Source organism: Pagrus major, chromosome 4 (genome assembly GCF_040436345.1).
Source record: "Pagrus major chromosome 4, Pma_NU_1.0".
Classification (NCBI taxonomy): domain Eukaryota; kingdom Metazoa; phylum Chordata; class Actinopteri; order Spariformes; family Sparidae; genus Pagrus; species Pagrus major.
The window spans coordinates 19,560,761-19,587,011 of NC_133218.1; the positions used below are offsets into that span (position 1 = coordinate 19,560,761).

General features: G+C 39.9%; 3 protein-coding genes across 4 annotated transcripts; 1 reads left to right on the forward strand and 2 right to left on the reverse strand.

Moving 5' to 3' along the window:
* Positions 1 to 1,472: 1,472 nt before the first annotated feature.
* On the reverse strand, positions 1,473 to 9,983 carry dcun1d2b (DCN1, defective in cullin neddylation 1, domain containing 2b). Of its 2 annotated transcripts, none has more exons than XM_073464055.1 (7): positions 9,743 to 9,983; positions 7,379 to 7,595; positions 7,115 to 7,283; positions 6,659 to 6,789; positions 6,434 to 6,516; positions 6,067 to 6,163; positions 1,473 to 4,792 (listed from the first exon to the last, which is right to left on the reverse strand). In XM_073464055.1, exons 2-7 carry the CDS (start codon positions 7,551 to 7,553, stop codon positions 4,713 to 4,715), a joined length of 735 nt encoding a protein of 244 aa, XP_073320156.1. In that variant the 5' UTR covers positions 7,554 to 7,595; positions 9,743 to 9,983; the 3' UTR covers positions 1,473 to 4,712. The 2 variants fall into 2 exon arrangements, with proteins under 2 accessions (XP_073320156.1, XP_073320155.1); XM_073464054.1 differs by lacking the exon at positions 9,743 to 9,983 and adding an exon at positions 8,869 to 9,159.
* tmco3 (transmembrane and coiled-coil domains 3) lies at positions 9,561 to 19,993 on the forward strand. Its single transcript, XM_073464053.1, has 16 exons — positions 9,561 to 9,808; positions 9,962 to 10,018; positions 11,828 to 11,924; positions 13,001 to 13,314; positions 14,188 to 14,355; positions 14,894 to 15,073; positions 15,155 to 15,355; positions 15,448 to 15,576; positions 15,662 to 15,754; positions 16,081 to 16,267; positions 16,568 to 16,685; positions 16,923 to 17,118; positions 17,253 to 17,403; positions 17,493 to 17,572; positions 17,674 to 17,823; positions 18,361 to 19,993. Exons 4-16 carry the CDS (start codon positions 13,057 to 13,059, stop codon positions 18,472 to 18,474), a joined length of 2,025 nt encoding a protein of 674 aa, XP_073320154.1. The 5' UTR covers positions 9,561 to 9,808; positions 9,962 to 10,018; positions 11,828 to 11,924; positions 13,001 to 13,056; the 3' UTR covers positions 18,475 to 19,993.
* Positions 19,994 to 22,078: 2,085 nt separating this feature from the next.
* On the reverse strand, positions 22,079 to 25,540 carry LOC140995304 (potassium-transporting ATPase subunit beta-like). The gene is made up of 7 exons (XM_073465282.1): positions 25,429 to 25,540; positions 24,087 to 24,215; positions 23,877 to 23,990; positions 23,589 to 23,794; positions 23,432 to 23,494; positions 22,911 to 23,003; positions 22,079 to 22,237 (listed from the first exon to the last, which is right to left on the reverse strand). The coding sequence occupies exons 1-7, from the start codon at positions 25,538 to 25,540 to the stop codon at positions 22,079 to 22,081; spliced, it is 876 nt and encodes a 291-aa protein (XP_073321383.1).
* Between the last annotated feature and the right edge of the window lie 711 nt (positions 25,541 to 26,251).

The following is a 26,251-nucleotide window of genomic DNA, read 5'->3' on the forward strand; positions in this document are numbered from 1 at the left end:
TGGAGTGGTAATGGGGGCTGGACGCACTGGAAGAGATGCTAATGTGCTGCTGGGCTAGAAGCATGTCAGCTGGTGCTGGACCTTGTTGATATCCCACCCGCCCCATGGGAGTGGGGTAAGAATGGAGCATCATCCAAACTGATGATCCCCCTCCAGCACAGCCTGGCAGGGTTTCTCTGATTGTCATCTTCACTCAATACCTCAACTTTACCCCCTTACACAAACCTGTTATTCACAACCTTTTATGTCTTTCATTTTTCTCATGTATCTGTTGGTGAATGTAGCCCCGGTCATACTCAGAGTGACAGCAGACAAAGCTTTACCAGGAGAGCCAGTGATGATGATGAGATGCAGCAGGAATGCAACCTGATAAGGGACAACTGTTACCAAGCTGACATTTTACACACACTGTCAAACACATACTGGAGCGCAGCAGAATATGGAGATATTTTTGTTCCATTCACTACTACCGTTTAGTTTGCATATCTCTAAAGTCAGTTAGTTTGGCACAACATCATTTGACAAAAGCCTGAACTCAAAATGATCTTTTCAGAATTTTAGTGGTAGTAGTTTTACACAATAAAGTCATAACTAAAAACAATTGCTGAAGTTCTTGTTTTGGTTTGAACTTGTATGTTTTCACTACAGTTTTGCAAACTTTTGCCACGTTGTGATTTATAATGACTTTACAATGAGAATTACTGCCTCACGGTTGTATGTCTCTGCGCACCAGTCAAGTCGCTGTTGAATATATTGGCCAGAACATTTTTCGCAGAAAGTGTCACAGAGAAGTTGAACTTTTTTTTGGATATCAAATGTCATCACTTAATCATTTTATCCTATTAGACATTTGTGTAAAATTTTGTTGTAATTTTATGCATTTTTGAGGAATGACTAAAAATGGGTTTTGTGAGAACTATTGTGACAAATTTGCAGCAATTCCCCAAGGTATTCTTGAGATATCTCATTCACACGAATGGGATGGAAGGACATATGGACGGACAACCTGAAAGCATAATGCCTACAGCCTTGGCTATTGCTGGTGCAGAGGCATAAACATATTTGGGAGACTGATTTTAGCACAAAACAATCCTACTGATCAGCATTCAATAGGAGGTCCAATTTGTAAGATAGTTCATTGTTGAGTCTCATTCCCAAGTCTTCAAATACTGACACTTTGGTTTGTTGGTAGGTTGGGGTTGCAAATCCGACCTCTAAATCTCACTGATTTCAACACCAGGAGGCAACAAAAATGACGCCAGTATGTTACAAATATTAAAAAGATTTTTAGCTTACTGTGTAGATGTTACACCTGAATATGTTGAAAAATCAAGCATTTTTCAAGGAGTATATTGGGATTCAAGCATATTCCTAACCTTGACAACATAATGGCTCAGTTAATTAAATGTTCTAAACTTTCAACAGACTAACTGCTGCACTTGGAAGATAGAAGAACATTGTTTACAAGAATGTTAAAAACAACATGCTTTATTGACAACTTTCTTAAAGAAAACAATGTATGATTTGCTTCTGTGACAAACCATAATATTCTGTAAATACCTGTTTTCTGGACAGCGAAAATAATACTGTTTCGATAAGAATGATCTGCATGACTAGAAACAGCTGACCACACATTTGACAAATAAAAAACGTACCAAATTTATCAAACTGAATACTGAAATATGTTCTCGCTCCTGAATCACAGACGATGTCAGATCTCAAAGAACAATGTAGAAGCTTTCACACCATCTCACTGTTGCAACAGTCAGAAACACTTAATATGGGATATTTCATTGCACCAACACATATCTAACTTGCTCAGTCACAAGGATGAACAACATCACACATTTACCAGCTCCTGCAGAGACTATTTAACAGCCGTGAGGAAGCTGGTTTCTTTGCCGCTCGTCTGCATTCAATCTGGGACAGAAATCAAGTTCATGCACGGCACCATAGTTTATGTCTGACTTCATTTGACATAAATATGAGAACTTAAACACAAATTTGTCAGCTTAAAAGAAAACAAAAGGTGATTATTTCCCCTGTAGTTAGATGTTGACAGGACAGAGTAATACACTGGGGAAATAATCCATCCTGATCTTAACACAAACGGTTTATCATGACAACAATTAGACAAAGATAGCATAGTTTGTTGCTGTTTGGAAACAGAAAGCATGACTTCTGACTGGGAGAGGACGACTGGTACCTGAGCTCTACCTTCTGTCACACTCTTTAGCGAACACAGAGCTGATTAGTGTTTGACACATATAGAGTAACACTTAATTTATGGAGGAAGAGCATTGCTGCACTGACCTCTATGGAATAAAAGGCTCAAGTTTTCTGACCACATCCATCATCACAGCTGAGTCAGTTCTCATATACTCGCGACAACATGCAGCTGGGATTGAGAAATGCCATACTGCACAGATGCCTCTAGATGGCAGCACGAGCAGCACTCCTAAACTTTTCTCTGTCGTAGTTCTTGGAAACAGAAACAGTCAAAATCCAAAATAAAGACATTAATAAACGGCTCAATAAGTAAATCAATATGCCATTAAATGCACAAAAATAATGTTAAAAAATAAATACATGCAGGTATTAATGACTATAAAATGTGACAAATTGACATTTCTGTTTAAATTTGCTTCTGGTTTTTATTTTCCATTGTATTTATCAGTTTGGTAACACTTGATAATATCCATCATTAATAAATGGTAGATTTTTAGTGTGGTTGTAGCGATATGTTGTTTTATGCTGTGCCATGACAACTGACGATTATCGTATCATGTACATTTGCTAATTCAAGGTATTTAATTCTACCACGTTAGTGTTATTAAATATAAATATATTTCACATTTATGTCAAGATTTATTCTGTCTGTTAGGATATAATAGTTTGTGAAATTATAAAAACCTTGTTTTCATTGCTTTAAGGGCCATTGTAAATAATAATACTATTCATAACAACACATACAATCCTACCATTAAACCATGATATTTTCGAAAGATTAGTGTACCGTGAAAATCACATACCATTGCAGTGCTGATTCAGTTATTTGAAATGTAGTTAATAGTTTTTTCACTGTTAACAATGAAATATTTTATAAGCCATTTATTAAGCAATTGTTTATTATAAAGTTGCAACCGATGTTTAAAATGCTTTGTAAATGGTTAATATAATAAATACTGTGTAGTTCGTTGATTTGGATCATTGCAGCTGATGTTTACAAACTGTAACAATTGCTTAATAAATGGTTTATAAAGCATATTATTGATGTTTAACAGCAAAAAAACAATTAAACACATTTAATTCTGTATTCACAGAAATACAGAGACAATTTTTTTTTTTCTTTGATTTTGACTGTTTCAGTCCTCCATAGCCATCGCACTGCAGTTCCTAATCCATGAAAAGCAGCAGACTAAAACCTCAAACAGTGTAAACAAAATACTCCTGGCTGGGATGTGTACGTTAAAAAGTCTAGTATGTAAGTGAACCTACTGTTGTGTAAACTGAGTGGCTCTGTCGCTGTATACAGTGCTGCCTGACAAACAAAAACAAAAAAAACAACCTAAAACGGAAAAAAGCAGTAAATCAGTGCAGTTTGAAGAGTTGGCATGTCACTGTCATCACCTGGGTAATAGAAAACAGTCAATGTGCCAGTCAGTTTCTCTTTGTGTGTACAGCAGGTCACAACTAAAGTCAACAAAATGCTTGAGGAGCATTTGAAAAATGAGGATCCTAAATGCTTCTTATGTACTAATCATGATTATACATGTCTTTACCTGTTTTCTCAGATATATATTTTCATTCCTCTAAAGCCAAATGTATTCTTATTCATATGTGTGTACAGTGTTTGACAACTGTAACAAAATCTGCTGGTGCTGAGCTCAAAAAGCATGCTGCTCTGTCTCTGTGTGGATCTGAACTTCTCACTGTTGCTCAGGTAGGGCGAATCATCATTTCTTTACTTCTACTTATAATAAAACCAAATGAAAATATTGAGCATTGTATTGTAAAAGAGGCAATATGTTTAAACCCCCACCCCAAAAATCACACACACACGCACACATACAATGATGAGCAGGCACACTCTCTCTGCTCTCAGTGTGATTGTTAGAGAGCTACACATTCGCAAATCTCAGTGAAAATAATGTAATTGATTTTTTCACATCCATGGCACTGCTTCACTCTAGCTGACGAAAACATGCAGATTTTAACGGACTGTTCCATTCACAATTGACAACGTAAGAGGCCACATCCTACTGCATCTATAACTTAATCCTCTGCGTGTGCTGAAGGTTCACCGTGACCGTCCCTCCTCATTGTGCCAAGGGTGCAGGCTGGTGAGCAGAGTCTACAGCAGCAGTTCAAAGCCAAACCCGTTGGTGATTCGCCCTCGGGTGATGAGTTTTAGGGTACCCATCGTTTCCATATTGCAATTACAAAATCTGTCCTTGCCAGCAGACAATAAAACAAACATCATCTCTCTCTTGTTGATTCCCCTCCTGCTTTCCTCTCTGATCGGCTGTTCCAGGTCACTCCCCAGCCAAGGCATCTTTATGCAGTTGGAAGAACAATCTTAACGGCAAGCTGCAGTCAGGCCTGTTGAGAAGTAGTCTCTTTTTGGCTTGTTTGTATGAAAATCCTCATTCAAAAAAAGAAAATTGGGAGAAACATAAACTCCATCCGCTGCATGATGCTGGGACAAAACACTATGTCATGTTGCGCTTACTCCCCGTCACAATCGGCCGAGCAAACTCCACAAAGTCATCTATGAGGACAGGCCACGCCCCTGTGGAGACAGAAAAACACTGAATATTACTTACATCTCATCTTAGATCTGTAATGACTTAATACATCGAGGCAATGATCCAATAATGTGGTGGTTGGGACACTAAACATTTACAGGCGCCCACAGCTGGCCGAGTCAAACCTACTGTGTGTCTCCTCCCTTCTGTGAGGCATAGAGTTTATAACAAGAGAAAGAGGATTGTTGTAAGATTGTTTCCAACTTGTGTGATTCAAACATTTCCAATATCTTCAAAGCGTTATAAAGTCCAAAAGTCAAAACCTGTATGAACAGGCAGCAATCTATCAGCACCAGAAATTACATTCATATAACCAGGAATAACAAAAAAAACCCAAACATCTTGGCTCTAGCACCGTAGAATGCCGATGAATGAGCGCCCGGAAATAAGTTTGCATTTTAGCCCTTCCAGTTCCCTCGTCTCAAAGTCAGTGGGGTTTTTTGAATAGGTTTTTTTGGTTAAATGCCTGAAATGAGGTCTGTGGTGGGCACAAGCTTAAGATATTTTCATGTTTTGGTCTACAACATAAAAATATGTCAGTCAATACAACACATTTGAATTAAAAAGCGTTTAGGTAATTGATAAATTACTTTACATAAAATATGATGACAAGGTTTCATTAGAAAACCTCAAGAAAAGCTTCAAACATAAAAGAAATGACATTTGTTCCAGCCAGTTAAAGGTGAAGTGCAGTTCATCACATGGCATTAACATACATAGAGTTGTAAGATCTTACTCTGACTTGACATTTACTGCAGTCTGAGTTAATCAGGACGTCTGATTGAATCATCTGCATGCAGCTTTATGTGATCGATGAGTGTTCTTTGGTGCTCGGCCTGCTCAGTCGTCTCCTGGATCCTTACACTTTACATATATTATAATTTGTGTCAGATATTCTGTCGGTGCAACTTGTAAATTGTGATTTTGTTGTTCTGTTCTGTACATGCGACATCTATTAAATGTCCGTCCGTCCTGGGAGAGGGATCCCTCCTCTGTGGCTCTTTCTGAAGTTTCTTCCATCTTTTTTTTCTCCCCCTGTTAAAAGGGTCAATATGGCAAGTTTTTCCTCACTCGAATCGAGGGTCTAAGGACAGAGGATGTTGTTCACTGCACAGTTTGTAAAGCCCACTGAGGCAATGTGATTGTGATTTTGGGCTATATAAATAAAATTGATTTGATTTGAGGAATCAACCACAGAGTGTAGACGCATGGACAGACCTTTATCCTTTACCCTGAACAAACTTAATTATAATCTCACCTTCCTCATCATAGTTCGACATGTCGTCTGCAATCATATTTCCGAAGTCCAGAAGGAGGTTCCACGTGTCCTTGGGAATTGAGCGCTTGTGATGCTCCTGAATGCAGCACAGAAACATTTGTAGTGATGAGAATATTAGAAGTGACCGATATTTCTTAGAAATAAATTGAATAGTCTGGAAATAAATACAGACTTAATGAAACCGAGTAGTTGTTGTGCCAAAAATGTGTCACTTGTGTTGTATTCGACCGTAATGTGTTTCTAATAGTTTTGCTCCTTTATATGCAGTATGTACACTGGATGGACAAAATGTGAAGGGAATTAAAATAACAGGGTGAAAACAAATGTAACAAAAATGTCGGTTCACCAGCAGGAAACGATTCCAAAGATCCAAAAACTTGAAGCGACCTGTGAGAACTAGATTCCAGTAAGCAACAGCCATGTCTAGGTCTAGGAAACAAAGAAGAGAAAGATATTTAAATATTTTGTTATTCACATTTTCAAATCAAGTAAATCCAGGTGAAAGTACTTTAAACTGATCTGCACCTTCAAAAACATATTTTACATGTTCATATGTTTTCTAAATGCTTACCTAAACCTTTCTGGCCGGGGTTCTTCGCAAAATTGAAGGTAAACTGGTAGAAGTCTTTGAACTTCCCTGTGTCTTTGAGCTCCTGCTCGAGTCTGGGGAGGATCGCCTTGAGTTTTTCAGGACTGTCACAGCTGAAAGAGACATTAAAAACAATCCTGTTATCATGAGTTGTGGTGAACAGCACACACAAACTGGCACGATATGAAGTCTTAGGTGTCTTATCATGTAAATTAAGTATGTGACACAAAATGTTTAATTCTTCTAGGACTCACGTTTAAAAGAAATATACAGTTTGAGATTCAATATTTGTGCTCACACAAAAAACAACAAGAGTGAACAAACAACTTCTTACTGCTCATCAAAGGATAGCTTCACCCAAAAATGAATAATAATGTGTAAAGAATGCAGTATCACCTTGGATCGAATATTGTATTTTTCAGTATGAGTGTTGCTTACCCGAGCTCAGACATGCCATCCAGGAACTCTTTCCTGCTGAACTCGCATTGCGTAGCCGCTCTGAACTTCCATGCCACCACAAGTATGCTCATGCTAGCTGGATCCAGAGTCAGGTCATCACAGAACTGCTGGATCCCATCGATGCCTATCTTATTGTCATCCTGTGGGTCTGCAAATACAGCTGAGAGTCAGCATAACAGTGCTGAAGTGTAACAAGCATCCTATGCTGATGTTAACATTCATTTTTAAACTTGATAAACTTGCCTTTGTATCTGTTGTAGAGCTGTTCCAGCTTCTTGCGGTCCACTGAGGTTTTCATGGATTCCTTGTAGTAGAGGTCTGGATTCTGGAAGTAGTTGTCTGTCGCGACTTCTAGTTTCCAGTCATTCTGCGTCAGGCAGTACACGGCTGTCCTCTCCCCTGCCTGTGTGAAGGACATGAACTGCCGAACCTTGTCCTTCTGCGATGACTTCAACTTGTGCTGGAAGTCAAACAGGGCACACATGTTAACCAAGGGCTGGACTAACCTGTTAGGGCTGTGGGCTCCTGTTACACATACTCCCCCAAACCATTCTGCTCAGAAAACAGCTGTTATCTGAAAACTAGAGCCAAAACAATACTGGATTTTTGGGGCCTACACTGATACTGATATTAGGGAGTCGAACAATTACGATATGTACAGAAACTCTGAAATACTCTGCTTTGTGTCCTTTTGTGATAAGTTGTTTACATACAGATGTGTTAAGAATATGCAATGTATAAGCACAATATCAAGTGAAATATTTATTGATTGAAGTTTCATTTTAACACAGAGCTTTATGGTTATGTGAAAAGTTAAACATTTCACTTTTTATTGTGCATATTACTAAACAAGCAACTGATCCACACATGATCTTGGACCTCCAGGACCATGGACGGTCTGGGGCCCTGGGACAGATGCCTGCTTCGCCCGGTTGATAATCCAGCCTTGGGTACATAAGATACAGAGACGTGAACGTGGAGTTGAGGCTGCACATCAACATTTAGCTGCACATCAACATTTCTACATACAACACATGGCCTGAACTTTCTGAGCATTTGATTAAAAGTGCATTGCTTTGATTTCCACTAAAACTTCCAGGCTGGAAGCAAGTTCCTGTATCTAAATATACTTCAATAAAACGTGCCATGTCTATAAGATCTGATATATGTGCATACAGTAAAAAAAAAAAAAAAAAGTAAGACTCATTGCAGGCGTGCAACTGGCTGAATGTTAGTACAAGTGCATTACAGAAGACGACAAACACGGGCACTTCCAGCTGCACCACAAAGATACCTCCTCGGGTTGATTTAATCTACACACTCGTCGGGAGGACTGCACGTCTTTGCAGAACTGCAGACCTGACCCACCCGATCATCAAACAGCAAATTCACCATGACAGGCCAGTGTTAGGCGACCCAGTTTTCCCAGGGAGGGGACGTTTGCTCCTGCAGGCTCTCTCCTGACCCGGGGCAGCAGCGCAGGCGAGTTACCAAAAAGGGAAAGGTACGTGCCGCAAGTGCGGGTGTCCGATCTCAAAATACCAACAACTGACCTTCCATTTCCCTCATATTCCCGACACACATCACCCTGACAATGCGACACTTGGCCGAGGACACCCCGATCCCCCGTATCGGTGTGTCCCCTGAACGTCAATGACAGCCGTTACCGGTTTGTGGACTTGTTTAACGGAGCTAAAGCATTGCCCCGGTTTCTCTTATTTAATCTTACCTACCATTTTATCACACGCTGTTTTGGCCCACTTGATATCCAATTATCGCTTCTGCGCATGCGGGAGGAGAACTGCGCTACTGTAGGGCCACTGGAATCATGGGAAATGTTGTCCTGGAGCACTGTAATCCCACAGGCCGTGTTTTGAATACCTTTAGCTCAATAGCTTTCTTTATTAATAGACTTAAACTATTTATTTGTTCTCAAAGTGCTTCAACTGACATACATTAGGAGGAAAAGGTCACTTTGTAGTTTTACATCAAACTGTTGGTTACAAAAGTTTTGACCAAGACAGCCGATGAAAGTGAGCTTTTAACTTTTTGACTCAAACTATGTTGTTGTTTGTGTAAACGAAAATGTATAACGTTAAGCAGCCATTAAAATGAGGCGAAATTGGAAAGCTAGCCGTCATAACTTACACTAAGTGCACTTGACACTGTAGCAGTGACAGCTAGCTAACATCTGAAAACTACAAATCCCATATCAAAGCTGTTAACGATGTTTCGGAAGTAATTTAAAGGTGGATTAAAGTTAAATCGACGCGATTATTCACAGAAAACCATGCACCTTTTTGTTCAATTTCAGCCGCAGTTTGTGTCAACGACACATTTAGACGCGTCTTGACGGGCTGTTTCCAGAAAAGTTACCGCTAGTAATGCACGCGACAGCTCCTTAGCTAGGTTACTGTTAGCAAAGTTGTGTTAGCTTGTGTCATGGGAGTGTGTGTACTCAGCTGGCTGGAGCTGGTCTGACAGCCCTGAAATTGAGGGCTAACTTAGCTTTACTTACAGCCCCGGACCAGAAAACAGGTTGAACTTTATACACACTAAAACTGGTCCAAGTTTTCATGGGGGTTTAGTTAACAACAACGTGCCTACCTGGGCGAAGTAAGGTTAGCATCCCATTGCTAGCACGAATAGTGTTACCGAGGGTTGAAGATCGAGGTAAACATGAAGTTGGTCGCGAAGTAATTTGGTGAACGCCTGCCTGCCTGACTGACTGCATCGACGCTGGCTGCAGCTATGTGGCACAGGAGGAGGGGTGTCGGTGGTGGTGCGGTACAACAGCATGATTGTTCCCTTCTTCTGCTTCTTCAGCTTCTCCTTCAGTCGTGGAGTGGAGCTGAGAGCCAGGACAGCGTTCATATTTCGCAGGTAGTTGCAGCCTTTCTCTTTGTTTCTGTTTCCACTGATGTGCTCAAGTGTAAAGGGTAGAGAAATGTGTGTTTGGGACATTGAACATGTATTTAATTACACCGCCCTGTGGTGCTTCCTGATGTGTGATTCATGTCTGGGGTGTGTGTGTGTCTGTGTGCTGTCTGCTGTCATGATTTCTTTGACTTCCATTGTAGGGATGACATTTGTTTTCCTACTGAAGCTTACATGTTTGTCCATCAGTATAGAGCAACCCTGCAGGTATTTTAGTTACCAAAAGTCAGAGCCAGTCAAACATTAGTGGTGGAAACTAAAAAAACCCAAGTATCTGTACTTGATTACAATTTTACTTAATTACATTTTACTACTTGAGTGTTGACATTGGCCACTTACACATTATATTACTTTAACAGCTGAGGTTTAGGTATCGAGCAAGATGTTTCTGTCGGGGTTGATACCAATATCAATTATTAGTAATCAAGTAGACCAGTAACAGATATTGGGAACAGGTATGCACTCGCAGTAAAACTAAAAATCCTAGTTTAAAAATGTAGAGTAATCAGTGTAACCAGTGTAGTTACTTAACTAACTACAGTTCACTCAGGTACTGTACTTAAAGGGGCACTGTGTAGTTTTGGAGAAGAAATTCCAACTCGGATTTCTAATATTTAGAATATAAACTCAGAAATGCATTTATATAATTCAATAACTGAATAAAGAAGCTTTTCTCAGAGGACAATAAGATCCTCAGAACACTGTTTGAAGCTAGAAAGGTGGCAGGGTCCGCCAAATATAAACAAAGTAAAACAGTAAGAAATTGCGTTGTCCTTTTAAACTCAGTTTATTCAGTCATGAAAACAAAGAGAGTTTGTTTCGGTGTAAAAACACATCAGTCAATGAAGGGTTAATTAAAATTTCTTCCCCCAAACTGTATAGTACACCTTTAAGTAATTTTCTACTGTTTTATACTTTCACTCCTCTACATTTATTTGATAGCTTGATTTTGTAGTTACTTTGCAGATTTGAATCATTAAAACACAATAAGTTGATCGTGATGAATTTTCATAATCGAGATATCGTAAATCGATATAATAGTGAATATCCTCACAGTCATATATTGGTTTCCTGATTTCTTTTGATGTACCTAAGCCTGTCACCACAGTTGAAGGCATGGCTTGCACATTCATCTCCCACAAAATGCTCAATCAGATGTGTGTAGATACAACACATTCCAAACTGAAACAAGGAGGTGAGGTTACCACCATTTATTAATCCTTTAGTTGTGAAGGAAGACCTCATGAGTTATGATTACTTCCTTTGATTGTTTTTCACTAAAAAAAATCTGTCCTATCTTTGATGCAAATACAATAATTGTTTTCTCACCAAATGTAAGGTTAAAGTAATTCTAGTATGTTTCATTGCAATTTTAGTTTTTATTTTAAAGAAGAGTATTTTGACGATTCTCAGGATAATATTGTGAATCGCAAATATGTTGGACAGGATAATTGTGAAACTTTCATATCGTCCCATGTTTAACATTGAGTGAGACCACAGAGTGATACTACAGACAGAGACAGACTGCTGCATCAAATTAATTCATTTAAGCGGCAATTAGACACACAAAAAAACAGCAATACTGATCATCAGAAAAATGCTGAATATTTGCCTCGAGGGTGAGGCTGATTATCGGTCCGCCCTACTATAATTACTTTTTACCTTTTCAGATTCAGTTCTAAGACACAAATCAATGTTACGATCAGTTTATTAAATTATAGATTAATCCAATGCTATTGTGTTTTTGATTTCTAGCAACAGTAGCGGAGCAGCTGCAGTCAAGACATATCAAGCAGGACACGGGAGCAGTTTGGAAAGTAAACATCCGTCAGTTCGACTCATGCTCACAAAGGTGCGGTCCAGCTTATATATGACTTGAATGCATTCAGTCATTACGCTGTTGTAGAAACATATTAGGCTCTTAATTTGGCACACTTTGTTATTCTAGGCACGGGGGAAATGCCACAACACATTAGGTGTAGACAAAATAGCCCTACTGGAATTTATACTGTATATGTGACGTGCTCAGTCAAGCCAAGAGCACTTAACACAGCATGACAAGGTGCTATTAGCTACTTAAAGCATCCAGTAGGACAGGCCACAGGTGTGTACACACAGCTGTTGCTGAGGCTTTCAGCCAAAGATTAAAGCGTCTCTTGAGATGACTTAAGTAAGAAGCACAGAGCGCATAAAAGCACAGTGTAGCTCACATGAAAAAAGGATTATCAATATCAAATTTTAGGATTAATACTGTCATTATGTTTGGTTTAAAGGGCGTGTCTGGCAAATCTGTTATTTATATAAATGTGTTATTATTAACAAATCCCATGAAAAGACCACAACAAACAATGTGTTAGTCAATCTTTTGATTTTCCTACCTCCCTGCCTCATCAGTGGCTCTCAGCACCACACTCATTTTTACCTGTTTTAGACGTTGACCCTAAAAAACAAATATGTACTTTGATTTAAAGAAAACTTGCTGGAAACAGCTGTAAAACACTGGATTCTTTAGGAAATATTTGTGTTTTGGGACTATTTTTAGCTGAAGACTTGGTGAGATAGTGAATATTTTATAACCCTAACTCACCAGTGCAAAACTATGGAGCTATTATGTGTTTTTAAATATATATATATATATTTTTTTTATAACAACTGAGCTCTATCATGGCACAAAGGAATTTAGCTATATCAAGCTTTGGATACACAGGCAGTACTTGTTAGGATGATCAATTCAGTTGTTGGTTTTTGTCTTTTAATGGGATTTGTTGACATTAAGAGAAACAAATCACAGTAATTAAAACTCTTCTGACTTGAAGCTTTACTATTTGAGTACAGGCAATATGTATCATCGTAATCTCCTCGTTATTGTTCTTTTTTCTGTTGATCTTTGTAACGACCATGTCCTTCCTGCTGTCATCTGTCTGTCAGGTCTCTCTCTCTTTATTGATCTCCACCCTCGGGTGAAGACAGAAGTAGAGGTTTGGATGCATGTTGTATGTTGGCTGCTGTGCTTCGGCACGGTGGGGGCACTCGTCGTGCTGCAGAAGGACCAGGTGGCCCAGCACGCCATCAAACTTTATCGGAGCAAAGGGGCCACACACGGCCACAGCTGGGTGGCCAGCAACTGCAAGCGGCTGGTGGGTCTCCTGCGTCAGAAGAATGTGGTTGTCAAGAAGCTGGCAGCCGCCGCTGATGCTGTTGGACGAGACCGGGCCCTTTCAGAGCCCGAGAGGCACTTCCAGGTAGCAAACGGAGCAAAGGCTCTTTATTTGGATCATAATGCAGTGATTTGTTAGTGGCTGTTTAGCTGTATATTCATGGGCTGGTAAAGTACATAGTGTGTGAGACACAACGTCTGTAAGTCTTCAGTGTGGTGTCTTTGTCTGTCTGTGTGTTGACACATTCCTGTTTGCACAATAGTTCAACAATAATAGCCTCCATGTTCATATTTCATACCTGACAGCCGATGGCCTGGTTAGATTAGAGCAGAAACTAACTATCAACTCAAACCAGAAGGCAATCCAGGCCCTTTAAATGTAAGAAAATACAACAAATGAGGAAGGAAATATAAGCCAATCCTTTATTGTGGGGGCTAAATCATTAAAAAAGACAATATATTTATATCACTGAGGGCCTTCTCCAGAGCTTTAAAAACAAACAACGCATGTATGGCCTTAACTATATAGTAGCAAGAGCCACAGCCACAACTAAGCAAGTAACTAAGTGTTTTCATTAATAATTATCAGTCAGTAAATTAATCCAAAGCCTGTTATGATATTCAAGAACACTTCTTTTAATCTTCAGATTTTTTATTTTGCTCAAAACCAAAAGACATTAAACTTACTCAGACACAAAACAGACAAAAGCAGAAAACACTCATTCATTGGAGGACATGGAACAAGAGATTATTTGGCACTTTTGCTTGATTGTGAAATCAAGTGGATTATTTTTCTCAGAGTTCTCAGCCTTTCACAGACGTAATCCTTTCCAATCTATCTTTGATGAAGACATGAGACATATGACAAAAGCCATATATATACAGGAGCTTCAGTAAAAGAGGACGTCAGATATTTTATAGTTTAATAACTGAAATTTGTCTCCTTGTCTGCGTTCAGGTTCACACACTGGAGGTTTTCCAGAAGGAGCTGAATGAGAGCGAACACCTGGTGTTCCAGGCGGTGCACAGCCTGCAGAGGGCGCTGCAGGGAGACTACAGGGACGTGGTCAACATGAAGGAGAGCAGCAGGCAGAGGCTGGAGGCCCTCAGGGAGGCAGCTATAAAGGTGAGCAGTGGTCATTCATGGAGACTACATCAGAGTGCAAGAGAGAGGATCTGATACATACATAGAGCTGCATGTAACAGGTATTTTCTTTATTAATTAATACGTTTATTTTTTCCCCCCTTAGTTTATTAGTTGTTTAGTTTATAAGTAAAAATAGTACAAAATGTCCATCACAAGCTCTGGAAGCACAAAATTGATTTTATTAATTAGATATGAAAGCATCAAACGTACTTTTAAGTGAATGAGATGTAAGTATTTTGAAATAACATGATGAAAAGTTAATTGTATGAAAGCTAATGTGTGATGCAGGGTTTTCTACCACAACGTTATTGTAAACAAACATTGTGATTCATTCTATTGTATCGTGAGTTGCTCTGTGATTACCAACCCTAATATCATGTATAATTGTATGTTACTGGTCCTATGAGTGTATTTAGTGTGAGTTTCCTGGGTGTGTTAACTGCCACACGTGTCTCTGCTAACATGCCTGTCATTTCTAACACGCACCTGTCTGTCGGGTTTTGCTGTCACCGTTCAGGAGGAACAGGAGTATGTGGAGCTAGTGGCTGCTGAGAAGCACCAGCAGGAAGCTGTGAAGAGCGCTTTAGCCCAGAACAAGACCCTGTCCATGCTGGACGAGATCCTGGAGGACGTCAGGAAGGCAGCAGACCGGCTAGAGGAGGAGATCGAGGAGCACGCCTTTGATAACAACAAACAGGTAGCACATTACACGTGAATACACCTGTTTTTCCATGAAAGCATCTTATCGGGACTTACCTTCATACTCGCTGTTGTCAAGATGAAAGGAGTGAATGTGGAGGCAGTGTTGCGAGTGGAGGATGATGAGGAGAGTGGAGGGAAGAGGAAGAATAAGTCCCGGCAGAAGGAAGTAGAGGATGACCTGGGACTGAGCATGCTCATCGACTCGCAGAACAACCAGTACGTCCTGACCAAACCACGGGACTCCACGATGCCGAGAGCAGACCATCACTTCATCAAGGTCAGTTTGTTCCTCCAGGCTGAATAAAAAGTGGAAATACTGCATTCATTTGTTTTGAATCTTTAATCATGTTTTTTGCATCGTGTGTGCAGGACTTGGTGTCGGTGGTGATGTTGTCCTTGCCCTGTGGTTGGATTTGCACTCTGGTCGGTCTTCCTCCTATGTTTGGATATATAATCTGCGGCGTCCTACTCGGCCCTTCTGGCCTCAACAGCATCAAGGTGTGTTTGTGTGTGTGTTTGTTTTGAAGAGTCTAAAATTACTCTGCTGGTTGTTCATGTCGGCCTCTGTCTCTCTGTCTTGCAGTCTATGGTCCAGGTGGAGACTCTGGGGGAGTTAGGTGTGTTCTTCACTCTCTTTGTGGTGGGACTGGAGTTCTCACCTGAGCGGCTTCGAAAGGTGAACAACCTGCAGAAAGGGACTTAGATTTTATTCCCGCCATCCATCACATTTATATATATATATATATATATATATATGTATTCTCAGTAGCTCATCCCTATGTTAACTTTTATTGAAAATTGGCAAATATCTGTATTGTTCCAAGTTAAAAATATTCCCCCGTCCCTGAATATTTTAGTTTTTGACCTTATTCTTTCATTAGATTTTTAATTTTTTACAATAAAGCTGCTTTTAGTATTTAGTTACTTACTTTCTTCCATGATTTGGGTGAATGACAGTGTACTGTATACAAACTCTGCGTGTTTGTGTGTCTCTGTGTGTAGGTGTGGAAGATATCAGTTCAGGGCTCGTGCTACCTGAGTCTGCTGATGGTGGCGGCCGGTTTGTTGTGGGGACAAGTCCTGTATATTCGACCCACACAGACTGTCTTCATTTCCACTTGTCTGTCCCTGTCCAGCACTCCACTGGTGTCCCGCTTCTTAGCAGGAGGAAGCAGAGGGGAGAAAGAAGGTATGTAGGTACATCTGTGCATAGAAATGAACGTAGATCATAGTGTCAACTCAGTCAAGGTCACCACTGAAACAAGGGAACAAATCTTTTGAATGCTGTGTAGTAACAAAGTGGAATACATGTATATCCCATTCATTTGTTCAGTATAGTATATTCTCAAAGCATCACTAAATAATGAGAAAGCTGCCTTTATTTAACTTGTATTCAGACCTGCTAGTCAGTTGTGTGTGTGTGTGTGTGTGTGTGTGTGTGTGTGTGTGTGTGTGTGTGTGTGTGTGTGTGTGGTTTTGTGTGTGGCAGGTGATCTGGACTACAGCAGCGTTCTCCTCGGCATGTTAGTGATGCAGGATGTTCAGCTCGGTCTCTTCATTGCCGTCATGCCGACTCTGATCCAGGCACAGAGTGGAGACTTGGGCAGGTCAGTGAGCCTCTTTGTTGTTGATGACAGTTCTCAGTCATCCAGGTAATAGTGCTATATCTGGACTGGACTTGTTTTCAGTCCTCTTGGATGAGAGGTGAAACTTCTTCAAGAAACTGAAACAAGTCCGGTTGCCTACGATACAGCACTTAGAAGCAACCTCTTTGTCCTTTGCATGTTTATATTTGTGCACAGACACACAGCATCTAAATCTGTTGTTCCTTTTGTGAAACACAGCTTCCTGTTTGGAAGTCTCCGTGTATTGTACCTCCTGGCCCAGGTCCTGGTCTCTCTGGCTGCTGTGCTGCTGCTGTGTTTGTTACTCAAATCATTCCTAATCGGCCCCTATTACAAGAAACTGCACGCGGAGAGCAAAGGCAACAAGGAGATCCTGGTGCTGGGGATGGCAGCTTTCGTCTTTTTCATGCTGACGGTAAAACTTTGCTTTCAATCGTTTATTCCTCTCTGTTTTCCCTTCTTTTTTAGTTTTCCTGCATTTCTCTACAAATGTTGTGCTGTGAAGAAGCTGTTTGTGTTGATTTTTTCTCTTGCTGACTGACACTGTAGGCAACAGATTTTCTGGATGTTTCTATGGAGCTGGGATGTTTCCTGGCTGGAGCTTTGCTGTCCACTCAGGGTCACATGGTTACAGCGGAGGTCATGGGATGCATCGAGCCAATCCGAGATTTCCTCGCCATCATCTTCTTCGCCTCTATAGGTCAGATCCAACATGACAATTTATGACAGATCTGAGCTTCTGTACAGTGAGGCTTTACTCATCATGTGTGTGTTGGTCTGATGCTGCAGGTCTCCACGTGTTCCCGACGTTCGTGCTGTATGAGCTCACCATTCTGCTGGTGCTGACGCTCTCGCTCGTCATTATGAAGGTAAAGACTTTTTCTCTCTTTCTACTCTTTCTTCCCTCTCCTGTTCACCTTTCAGACTCTCACTCCCCACTCTCTCCACTTTACTCCGCATTGTCTCCCAGTTCGTGATGGCCGTACTCGTGTTGTCAGCGATCTTGCCGCCGGGCTCTCGACACATCCGGTGGATCGTGTCAGCCGGTCTGGCCCAGGTCAGCGAATTCTCCTTTGTCTTGAGCAGCCGTGCACGTCGTGCTCGCATCATCTCCAGAGAGGTCAGTGATGACTAGATATATAAATACTGACAGTTATTTTATTCTTCAAACAGTCGTAGGTGTCACAGTCCATTTTTATATTCACTTGCTTTTCTTACCACATATTTTTAATTTGCCGCCTTGTGTGAAGCCCAAGATGACATTTTCAGATGCCTTGTATTGTCTGACTAAAAATATTCAATTTTAATCAATATATATAATATTCAAAATTATATAAAACACAAAAAAGCAACAAATCCTCACATTTGAGATGCTCAACCTGGAGAATATTTGCCAGTTTTGCTGGATTAATCCACTGTAACGATAAATTGATTCATCATAATTGTTTGCAATACATTTTATGTCACTTGACTAATCCCTTAATTGTTTTGACTCTACAATAAAGATGATTAATTAGCTTTTTGCTTCAGCTTTGGTGTAAAAATGTTCATGTTGACTGTACATTTGGGAAAATTAGTGAACAACAAGATGTCTCGAAATAAATAAATAGAAACTGAATGATCTCAGTCTCTAACACTAGTATCTCTCTCTGTGCAGGTGTACCTGCTGGTTCTCAGCGTCACCACCCTCAGTTTGCTGCTGGCGCCAGTGCTCTGGAGAGTCACCACACACAAATGGGTTCCCCGGGCCGAACGCAAAACAATCACATGACCAGAGCGCCTTCAGGGCTGAAAGGTTACCGATGCGACTCTAACAAAGCTGACAGAAGAAGAAGTTAAGTCTTATTCGGACGTTCAGAAAGGCTGTCATCGTAACGCACACAATAACATGACACTGCCTTTTGGACCAAATCTTCCTCTTCCTCTTCTTCTGGAGTTAACAGACTCAATCCACTGCTTCATCGTCATCATCAGCTACATTTTGACGTCTTCAGAAATGCCTCCTTCAGACTGTTACAAGGTCTTCTGCTATACATGTATATCATCTGTTACATTTCTCTCCATGACCTGCTCCTCAACAGTGATTACATATAGCTACTGATACTGTACACACCCTAAAATCATTTCAGCTAATACCTATCTTCACTCTTTTAGCAAGAATCAATAATCTTTAATCAATAAGAAGCACAGCCGTGTGACTGTTCAGTAGAGAAGCACAAGTACTTTCTCACACATTATGTGGAACAACAGATAATTTCTCTCTCCGCTGTCCGTGTGAATGATTTTGTTTTCTGTTGAAAGTCACTGAAAATGTTCTTTTTTTTTATTTCATCAGTTGCGTCCGAACTTTCTAACCCAAGTTTCTCTATTCCTTGTAACATCACAGTGACCAAATCTGACAGTTTAACTTCATGTTTACATTTTCATGTACAAGTAAAATGAGGAGAACGTTTTGTGTGATTCAAATTTGCCTAAATGTTCCACATAGTTGACCATCTCACATTATAATGTCTAGATTATTGCCGATTGCAATTTTGGATTCCTACTGAAGTGCAAACCCTCTATCTGCAGTATTTATTAGAAGGTACTTGTAGTTTATTTTAATCATTGTACTACTGTGAATTTATCTGTGATGACAGTTTTAGAGTTGCCTAAAAACTACAATAGCTTCTCCTACAAAGACTACAAAACAAACTGTCTTTATTTATTCACTTTTAGGATCTCCATTCAGCTGTATGTAATCCCCAGTGTAGTACTCAATAGTGAAAAGTAAGAAATGAAGATAATGAAATATTAGCAGCTCACAGAAAACGGTCATCAGAATGTATTTACTGATGTTAGATTTAAAGAGAAATCCTGCACTAGTTACCATTGAATGTCAAACTGACCATGTGCCTGCTAAACACTGCTCTGCACTAAAAACCAGACTCTGACGAGTGTAATCGAGAGAGAGAGAGAGAGAGAAGCTCTGTGACATCTCACACTGTACATGTCCTCGTCTTATCTTCCATAACGTGCAATGTAACTGTATGTGTGTAGCTATTTTCATGTTATATTTAGTTTTATGTGTAATCTTTTTACATTTTCCTGCAGTGCATTAACACAGAGGGGTATTTGTCTTTACTTTGTGTAGTGGATTGTGTTTACATACTTGTTGTTGGTGGCCATGACTGACGCTTCCAGGCACAAAGAAATACTGTTTCCATCAAAATGTTTTTGTGTTTTTAAGTTGTAATTCTTTTATTTATTAAAAAAAGAAGTAATATTGGATTTTCAAAATCCTACTTTCACCTCCTTCTCCGGTCTCTTCACTGTTAAACATTTTGTAACTTGGTTTAAAAAAGTGCAATGTTATAAAAAATAGTGATCATTTGTTATTAAAACTGTGGTTCAGCTCTGTTGCATTATAAAAATCAACTTCAATCACTGTTAACACAAAAAACTACATAAGAGAGGGACACTTTGAATCAAATCTATACCAAGATGAATATCTCATGAACCCCTTATTACACGTTACGGTTTAAGTGTGGATGAATCGTTCATCCAAAAAGTGACTTTTCCTTTTCAGATTGTTTCAATTAAAGGATCGTTAGAAGCCTCAGAGAGGATTAAGTATTTAGTTTACAAGGGAAAAAATGGTGAACTATTTGATAAAACACAAAATAAATGTTAGTTTGTGTCCCTTGATAGTTACAATGCCAGTTCCAAAAATAATGGGACATGATGTGAAACAGAATAAGCATTTATTTTTTTTTAAGATCAATGAAGTTTATGAAGTCAAACATTAGATCAGAATCATAAATACTATATATAATAAACGATATAATAAATATATATACTGTCTTTATACTGTTTTCAATACGTCAAAAAAGGTTTACAAACTGTCACATTTTGTTTCATTTATGTGTCATGCATCCTATTTATATTGGGACCATTTCTCTACACTATACATGTACTTTCTGATGATGGCAGCATTGTATTTTCATTGATCTTTCATACCTTCAGCACTGAAACCAAAAACGAGAATCTGACCAATGGACATACACCGATCAGGCATAACATTATGACCACCTGCCTAATATTGTGAAGGTTCCCCTTGTGCAGCCAAAACAGCTCTGACCTGTCAAGACATGGACTTAAGACCTCTGAGGGTGTCCTGTGGTGTCTGGCACCAGGGCGTTTTATTGTGGATCCTCTGGGTCCTGTATGTTGGGGGGTGGGGCCTCCATGGATCAGACCTGCTCCAGCACGTCTTACAGATGCTCGATCAGATTGGGATCTGGGGAATTTTGAGGCCCGGTCAACACCTTGAGCCCTTTATTGTGTTCCTCAAGCTGTTACTGAGCAGTGTTTGTGGTGTGTAAGGGCACATTGTCCTGCTGGGGGGCCACTGCCATCAGGTAGTGTTGTTGTGATGAGGGGGTGTACTGTGTGTCAAGTGGCATTCACATGAATGCCAGCACCCAAGGTTTCCCAGCAGAACATCGCATTGTGATGAGATGATCAATGTTATTCACGTCACTTATCAGTGGTTTTAATGTTGTGGCTAATCGGTGTATTACATGATGTGATCAACCTGTTAGTTATCACACAGCAGAACAATCTTTTTCAAGGAAAACGTCTGCCTGACACGTGTCTGTGTGGGTGCACATGCGAGCACACCTGCACTGTGTAAGCTGTTAACACCCAAACTCTGCAGTCAGCAGATCTGTGAGAACCCTCATCATCATTATCATCCTATTAGCAGGGGCTGCCAATTACAAACACAACAGACTGTACATGGATAGATTTTTAGAAGTGCTTTTACAAAAGCTTTATAATAGAATAGTTTTGGTTCTGTTGATCTTAATAAAAATAAATAAATCACCCCTAAATGAGCACATCAAAAACTCTTGAGGCCAAACAAAAATGTGGAATGAGATTTTATTTAGAAATAGTTTGTCGTGACATTATAATAACATGTTCTACAGCGTGTCTTTAATCCCAAATCCACCTCAAAAATCTCGTGTTTTCCCTCCAACATTCACAAAATTATACTTGTATGAATGGAGGAGAGGAGGAGACAGACAAATGTTGAGCTTGTTAGCATGCATCAGGCTTCATAACAATAAATAAATGTATAGATTTGATTTTTTTTTTTGTTATGGTGAAACCTGAAATTTAGGAGACAAAGAACTTCATGAATCACTCAGCGAAGCATAACAAGATCATCTTAATAAAAAGCACCACACAGCACAGAGATTCACAACTGGGCCTAGACTGTTGGGTTAAGTTGAATACAAGTTGTTTAAAGGCTGTTAGATAATCATCATTATTGATCTGCAGATGATCCTGACAGGTGAGTTGGGATATCTGAGGACCTCCTGTCCTGTTTCTCATTTCACTGCTTTGAGGTAGAAGATGACTTTCCCCTCGTAGGGGTCGTGGATGTTTTGGTAGCTGATCTTGTCGGAGACCACTCTGCACTGGATCTTGGCTGACATTTCTCCGACCAGGCTGAACCGAACAGCCACCAGCGGGTTGACGTAGGTAGGCTGGAAAAAGAGGAGAAAGAAGGCAATGTAGACTGTTGGTTACTAGATTTTTTTGTTAATAAATTTAAAGGAATAGTTTGTCATTTTGGGAAGTGAACATATATGATTTTATGCCGAGTTAAATGAGGAGAGTTTTAAATATGTAGCTACAGCTAGCAGGTGATTAGCTTAGCTTGGCAAAAAGGATGTAAACAGGGGAAAACAGCTAGCCTGACTCTGCCGCGAGGCAACAAAATCCTCCTAGTAGCACCCTTTAAATCTCACAAATAAACACTTATTTGGTTTAATCTATACAAAAACGTACCATACGTACATCAACGTTACAATGTTTGTAAGCCTGACACCACTGGATAGTTTTGAGGAGATCTCGGGACATCTCCAGACATGTTTCTTGTGACAAAACCAGGTTTCTTTAATGAGACTTCGGGACAATTCCAGCCGTGTTTGTGGCGATAAAAACAGGTATTCTAAGGCAAAACATGAACTTTTCCCAATCGTAACATAATTGTTTTTGTGCCTAAACATAACTAGAGCATAAGCACAGCGCTATCGCAACATAAAATAGAGAAATTAATCTAAAGAAACGTGAAGTTGCAACATAAACAAATGTAAGGTTTCAACATATCCGTGGTTTGCAGAAAAAAATTTCAGTGCTTGTGATTTTCTTGCTCACCTGTGCCAGGTTTCCATAGTAAGGGAAGTAAGACAGATCCATCACTCCCATCTTAGGGAAATACTCGATTTTGTCCACATTGGCTTGTCCGCTCTAAACACACATACACAGACACAGAATCTCATCATATTTAAAGGGACATTCCACCAATTTCACTCTGAAGATCAGATTTCTCATCACGATTATACTACTCAGCCTGAGAAAACAGTTGTAATGTCTCATGTTAGCCTGGAGGAGCATTGTTAAACATGAGAAAATAATCCTTTGTCTGTTTTACATGCTGGTGCTGTCGAGTTTGAAAGACATGGATGTTTAACAGGCAAGGAGGGTCTAATGAAAAGAGTTGCATTATGGGAAATGTAGGATGCAGAGTCAAAAACACAGTGGTTCTTAGTTTCAGGTGATTATACACTGATGAAAACATAATTCTGAATATATTGTTTCCATCTCTGCCCTTTAATCTCCCTAAATCCTGCACACTGGACCTTTAATACATGCTGTTAAAATCAGCCAATGCTCACCAGTACAGTGCAGTTGACGTATGGGGGAAGGTCAGTGTGATTAGAAGGCAAGAAGCTGATGATCTGCAAACACAAAACAGCATATTGATCATTTACAGTAATGCGCTTTATTGTTTTTATGTTCTGCAATATTTAAGATATTATGAGTTAAACGTACTCTGTTCATCTTAATGACGACACAAGGCATGGAGCAGTTGTAGCCAAAGGTTGGGTCCTCGAGTCCAGAGCAAGCTCCCAGCATGCTTTGCGTGAAGGGACAGGCCCACTTGGTGTGGTGAGGGGCAGAGAAGGTGTTCTGGATGAAGTACTTCCCCTTGGTGCAGTTGTAGTGGTTACATTCAAGCTGCTTGGTGTCATTGTAGGCTGGCGGAGAGAGACAGAACACAAGATTTAGATGTTTTGAAGTTTGTTAAATGTTTTATAAAATGGTGATGTAAATACTCACGCTCCAGGAACTCATGCAGTATGTTGGACATCTTCATCCAGCTGTCCTTGTCTGATGAGTTGTAGCTGATTTCAACATCTTCCTCTCCGTAAGTGTCCGGCCACACCATTACCCCTGAGTAGACAACAAACAGAGAGTGGGTTATGAGCTGTTGAGGTTTAATTTAAATCATCAGCGTCCTTGTTGTTGTTGTTGTTATTGTTGTGTTACCCGGCGAATGTAACCGGTCTTGATAGTCGGGGGCGTATGGATCCAAAGTGTACATGAGGGTCCAGATGGCCAGACAGAAGAGGGCCGTCATCACCACGTAGAAGGCCACATAATACAGACTGATGTACACTGTGAAGGAGAGAGATCAGTACAGGTTTTTATTAATACACACAAACAGAGGTGTGATGTTCATGGCTGCATCACCTCTCACCGCCCCATCTGATGTTGTAAAAACTGCTTTTGATGGTTTTTGTCGATGTTCTCAATGACACAGAGGAGAGTTTGGAGAGTGTGTGTCTACACTGGCAGAGGTCAAGGTGTCCTCTGTTGATATGAGCTTAATCTGATTGTAAGATCAAACACAAGAAGAAAAAACCCAAAGCTTATCACAACAGCAGGCTTATCTCACTCTGTGCACATGCTGCAAACACACACCTCACTGCGTGATAACGAAAGGGCAGAAAAAGTCACACGCAAACATACACAGTTGTGTGTGGTATATCATCCTATAGATACCTTTGCAGGTTTATATTTCTCACAAGTCTTCATATCGGACTCGATGCGTCACATAAACAACACATATTTACCTCCGCCACAGAGGTTGTGTTTTCACCCGTGTCGGTTTGTTGGTTTGGTTTGTCAGCACGATTACACAAAAACTACCGAACAGAGGGGTCACTTTTTTGTTAATTTCTCAGGGAATAATGCAGAGAACTTGATGAAAACATCAGGCTGCTGGTATCTATGAGTAAGAACAATTTTGATGTGGATAAAGGGGGCTGCTGGGCCATTGCGGAGGTATGCGCTCTACTGAGTCTGACTCTAGTTTTATTATGTTTCTTTTTTAGTACTATGTTAATTAAGCCGGTTGTGATCCATGACTCCTCCATTGTGCCTCTTTGAGACGTCTGTTGTTTGAATATTGCATAAAGATTGGATAATTCAAAGGTCATTATCAGTTGTTTAAGATATTATTAATATAATATTAACCAGATTGGCAAAGTTCATCATATTTGATTTTGTGGACATTAATTGATCTAAAAGGTTCTTCTTGTCTTTAAAGTGGTCATTAAGTGAAAGTGCTTTCTCAGTCATTGCTGTTGAGATAGCCATTGCTCAAATGGATTGCTCACTAGCAAAAAATGATGTAATATGGCAAATAGAAAAGTCTCAAAAAGCACGATAACACTGCAGGTACAGCTTTCAGACTCTCACCAGTAGTGAATGAATGACACTCATCAGAGTATTTCCTTAGCAGTGGTGTAACTAGTGTCAACAATGACTGACAAATCATTTTCTGATAAATCTTTTTTTTGTTGTTTTGTATTTATTTCATTCCTACCCCATTTCTCTGGTGTCCTTCCCATTAACGTCCCGTTGTCTGAGTTCCAGACAAAATGGCCAAAGTCTTCACATCGCTGCCCACAGGTCCTCTTCTCCTTCAAGGCGGCCATGATGAAGCTCTGTGCTGACCAGGATCCACAGCAGACCTTCTCTTTCTTTAACTCAACTCTAACTTTAACTTCTCTTCTTCTCCCTCACTCAAAGTACAGACTGTAATATGTGTTTCTCCTCTCTCCTGTCCCTGCCCAAAGATGTCGAGGTACTTTCTGGTTTGTGCTAATGTCTCGTCCCCTGTTTCATTCTCTGTTACAATAAAAGCTAAAAGTCACTCCCTGGACGTCGCTCCAGAGTGTGATGTATGTGTTATCTCATATTCACTATTTATAAGGCCAAGATAAGCTGGGGAAGCTGAGGTGGGCCAACGTAGAAACGGGTAGGAGATGACGTCCTTCAATCCTTGGAGGAACCTCAGGATCACCTTGAACAATCAAGCCGGTTGGTTGCTAATGACAACAATCAAGCTGGCAGACTGGACATGATTTACTAAGATTTACCTGCCAAAAAAGCCAATTTGGGCTTGAAACATTTTACTTTCCCTAATATATTAAAGAGGAAATTTAAAAGGTTGAGGTACTGTAACGATGTGATCATAATTTCATTATGAATTAATTTGTGTTGATTGACTGTTAAATTGATTGATTGACTGTTTGAACAAAAGGAACGACCCTTTAATTTTATAAAGTATTTTTGGAGGCATCTCTTATATTCATTATATGGTAAACATTGACGTATACTTATGCTGCCAGCATAGTTAAAAACTA

Bases quoted from the DNA above. Each gene is read 5' to 3' on its own strand.
- dcun1d2b (XM_073464054.1), bottom strand. The intron at 7,284-7,378 runs GCAAGTTTATCA...CTGTATTTGCAG, and splicing joins GCTCTACAACAGATACAAAG to ACCCACAGGATGACAATAAG. The intron at 6,790-7,114 runs GTAAGCAACACT...TGTCTCTTTCAG, and splicing joins GATGGCATGTCTGAGCTCGG to CTGTGACAGTCCTGAAAAAC.
- tmco3 (XM_073464053.1), top strand. From the start codon at position 13,057: ATGCATGTTGTATGTTGGCTGCTGTGCTTCGGCACGGTGGGGGCACTC. The intron at 14,356-14,893 runs GTGAGCAGTGGT...GTCACCGTTCAG, and splicing joins TCAGGGAGGCAGCTATAAAG to GAGGAACAGGAGTATGTGGA. The intron at 15,755-16,080 runs GTGAACAACCTG...CTCTGTGTGTAG, and splicing joins CACCTGAGCGGCTTCGAAAG to GTGTGGAAGATATCAGTTCA.
- LOC140995304 (XM_073465282.1), bottom strand. From the start codon at position 25,540: ATGGCCGCCTTGAAGGAGAAGAGGACCTGTGGGCAGCGATGTGAAGAC. The intron at 23,495-23,588 runs GTACGTTTAACT...TTGTGTTTGCAG, and splicing joins TCGTCATTAAGATGAACAGA to ATCATCAGCTTCTTGCCTTC. The intron at 23,004-23,431 runs GTGAGCATTGGC...ATGTGTGTTTAG, and splicing joins ACGTCAACTGCACTGTACTG to AGCGGACAAGCCAATGTGGA.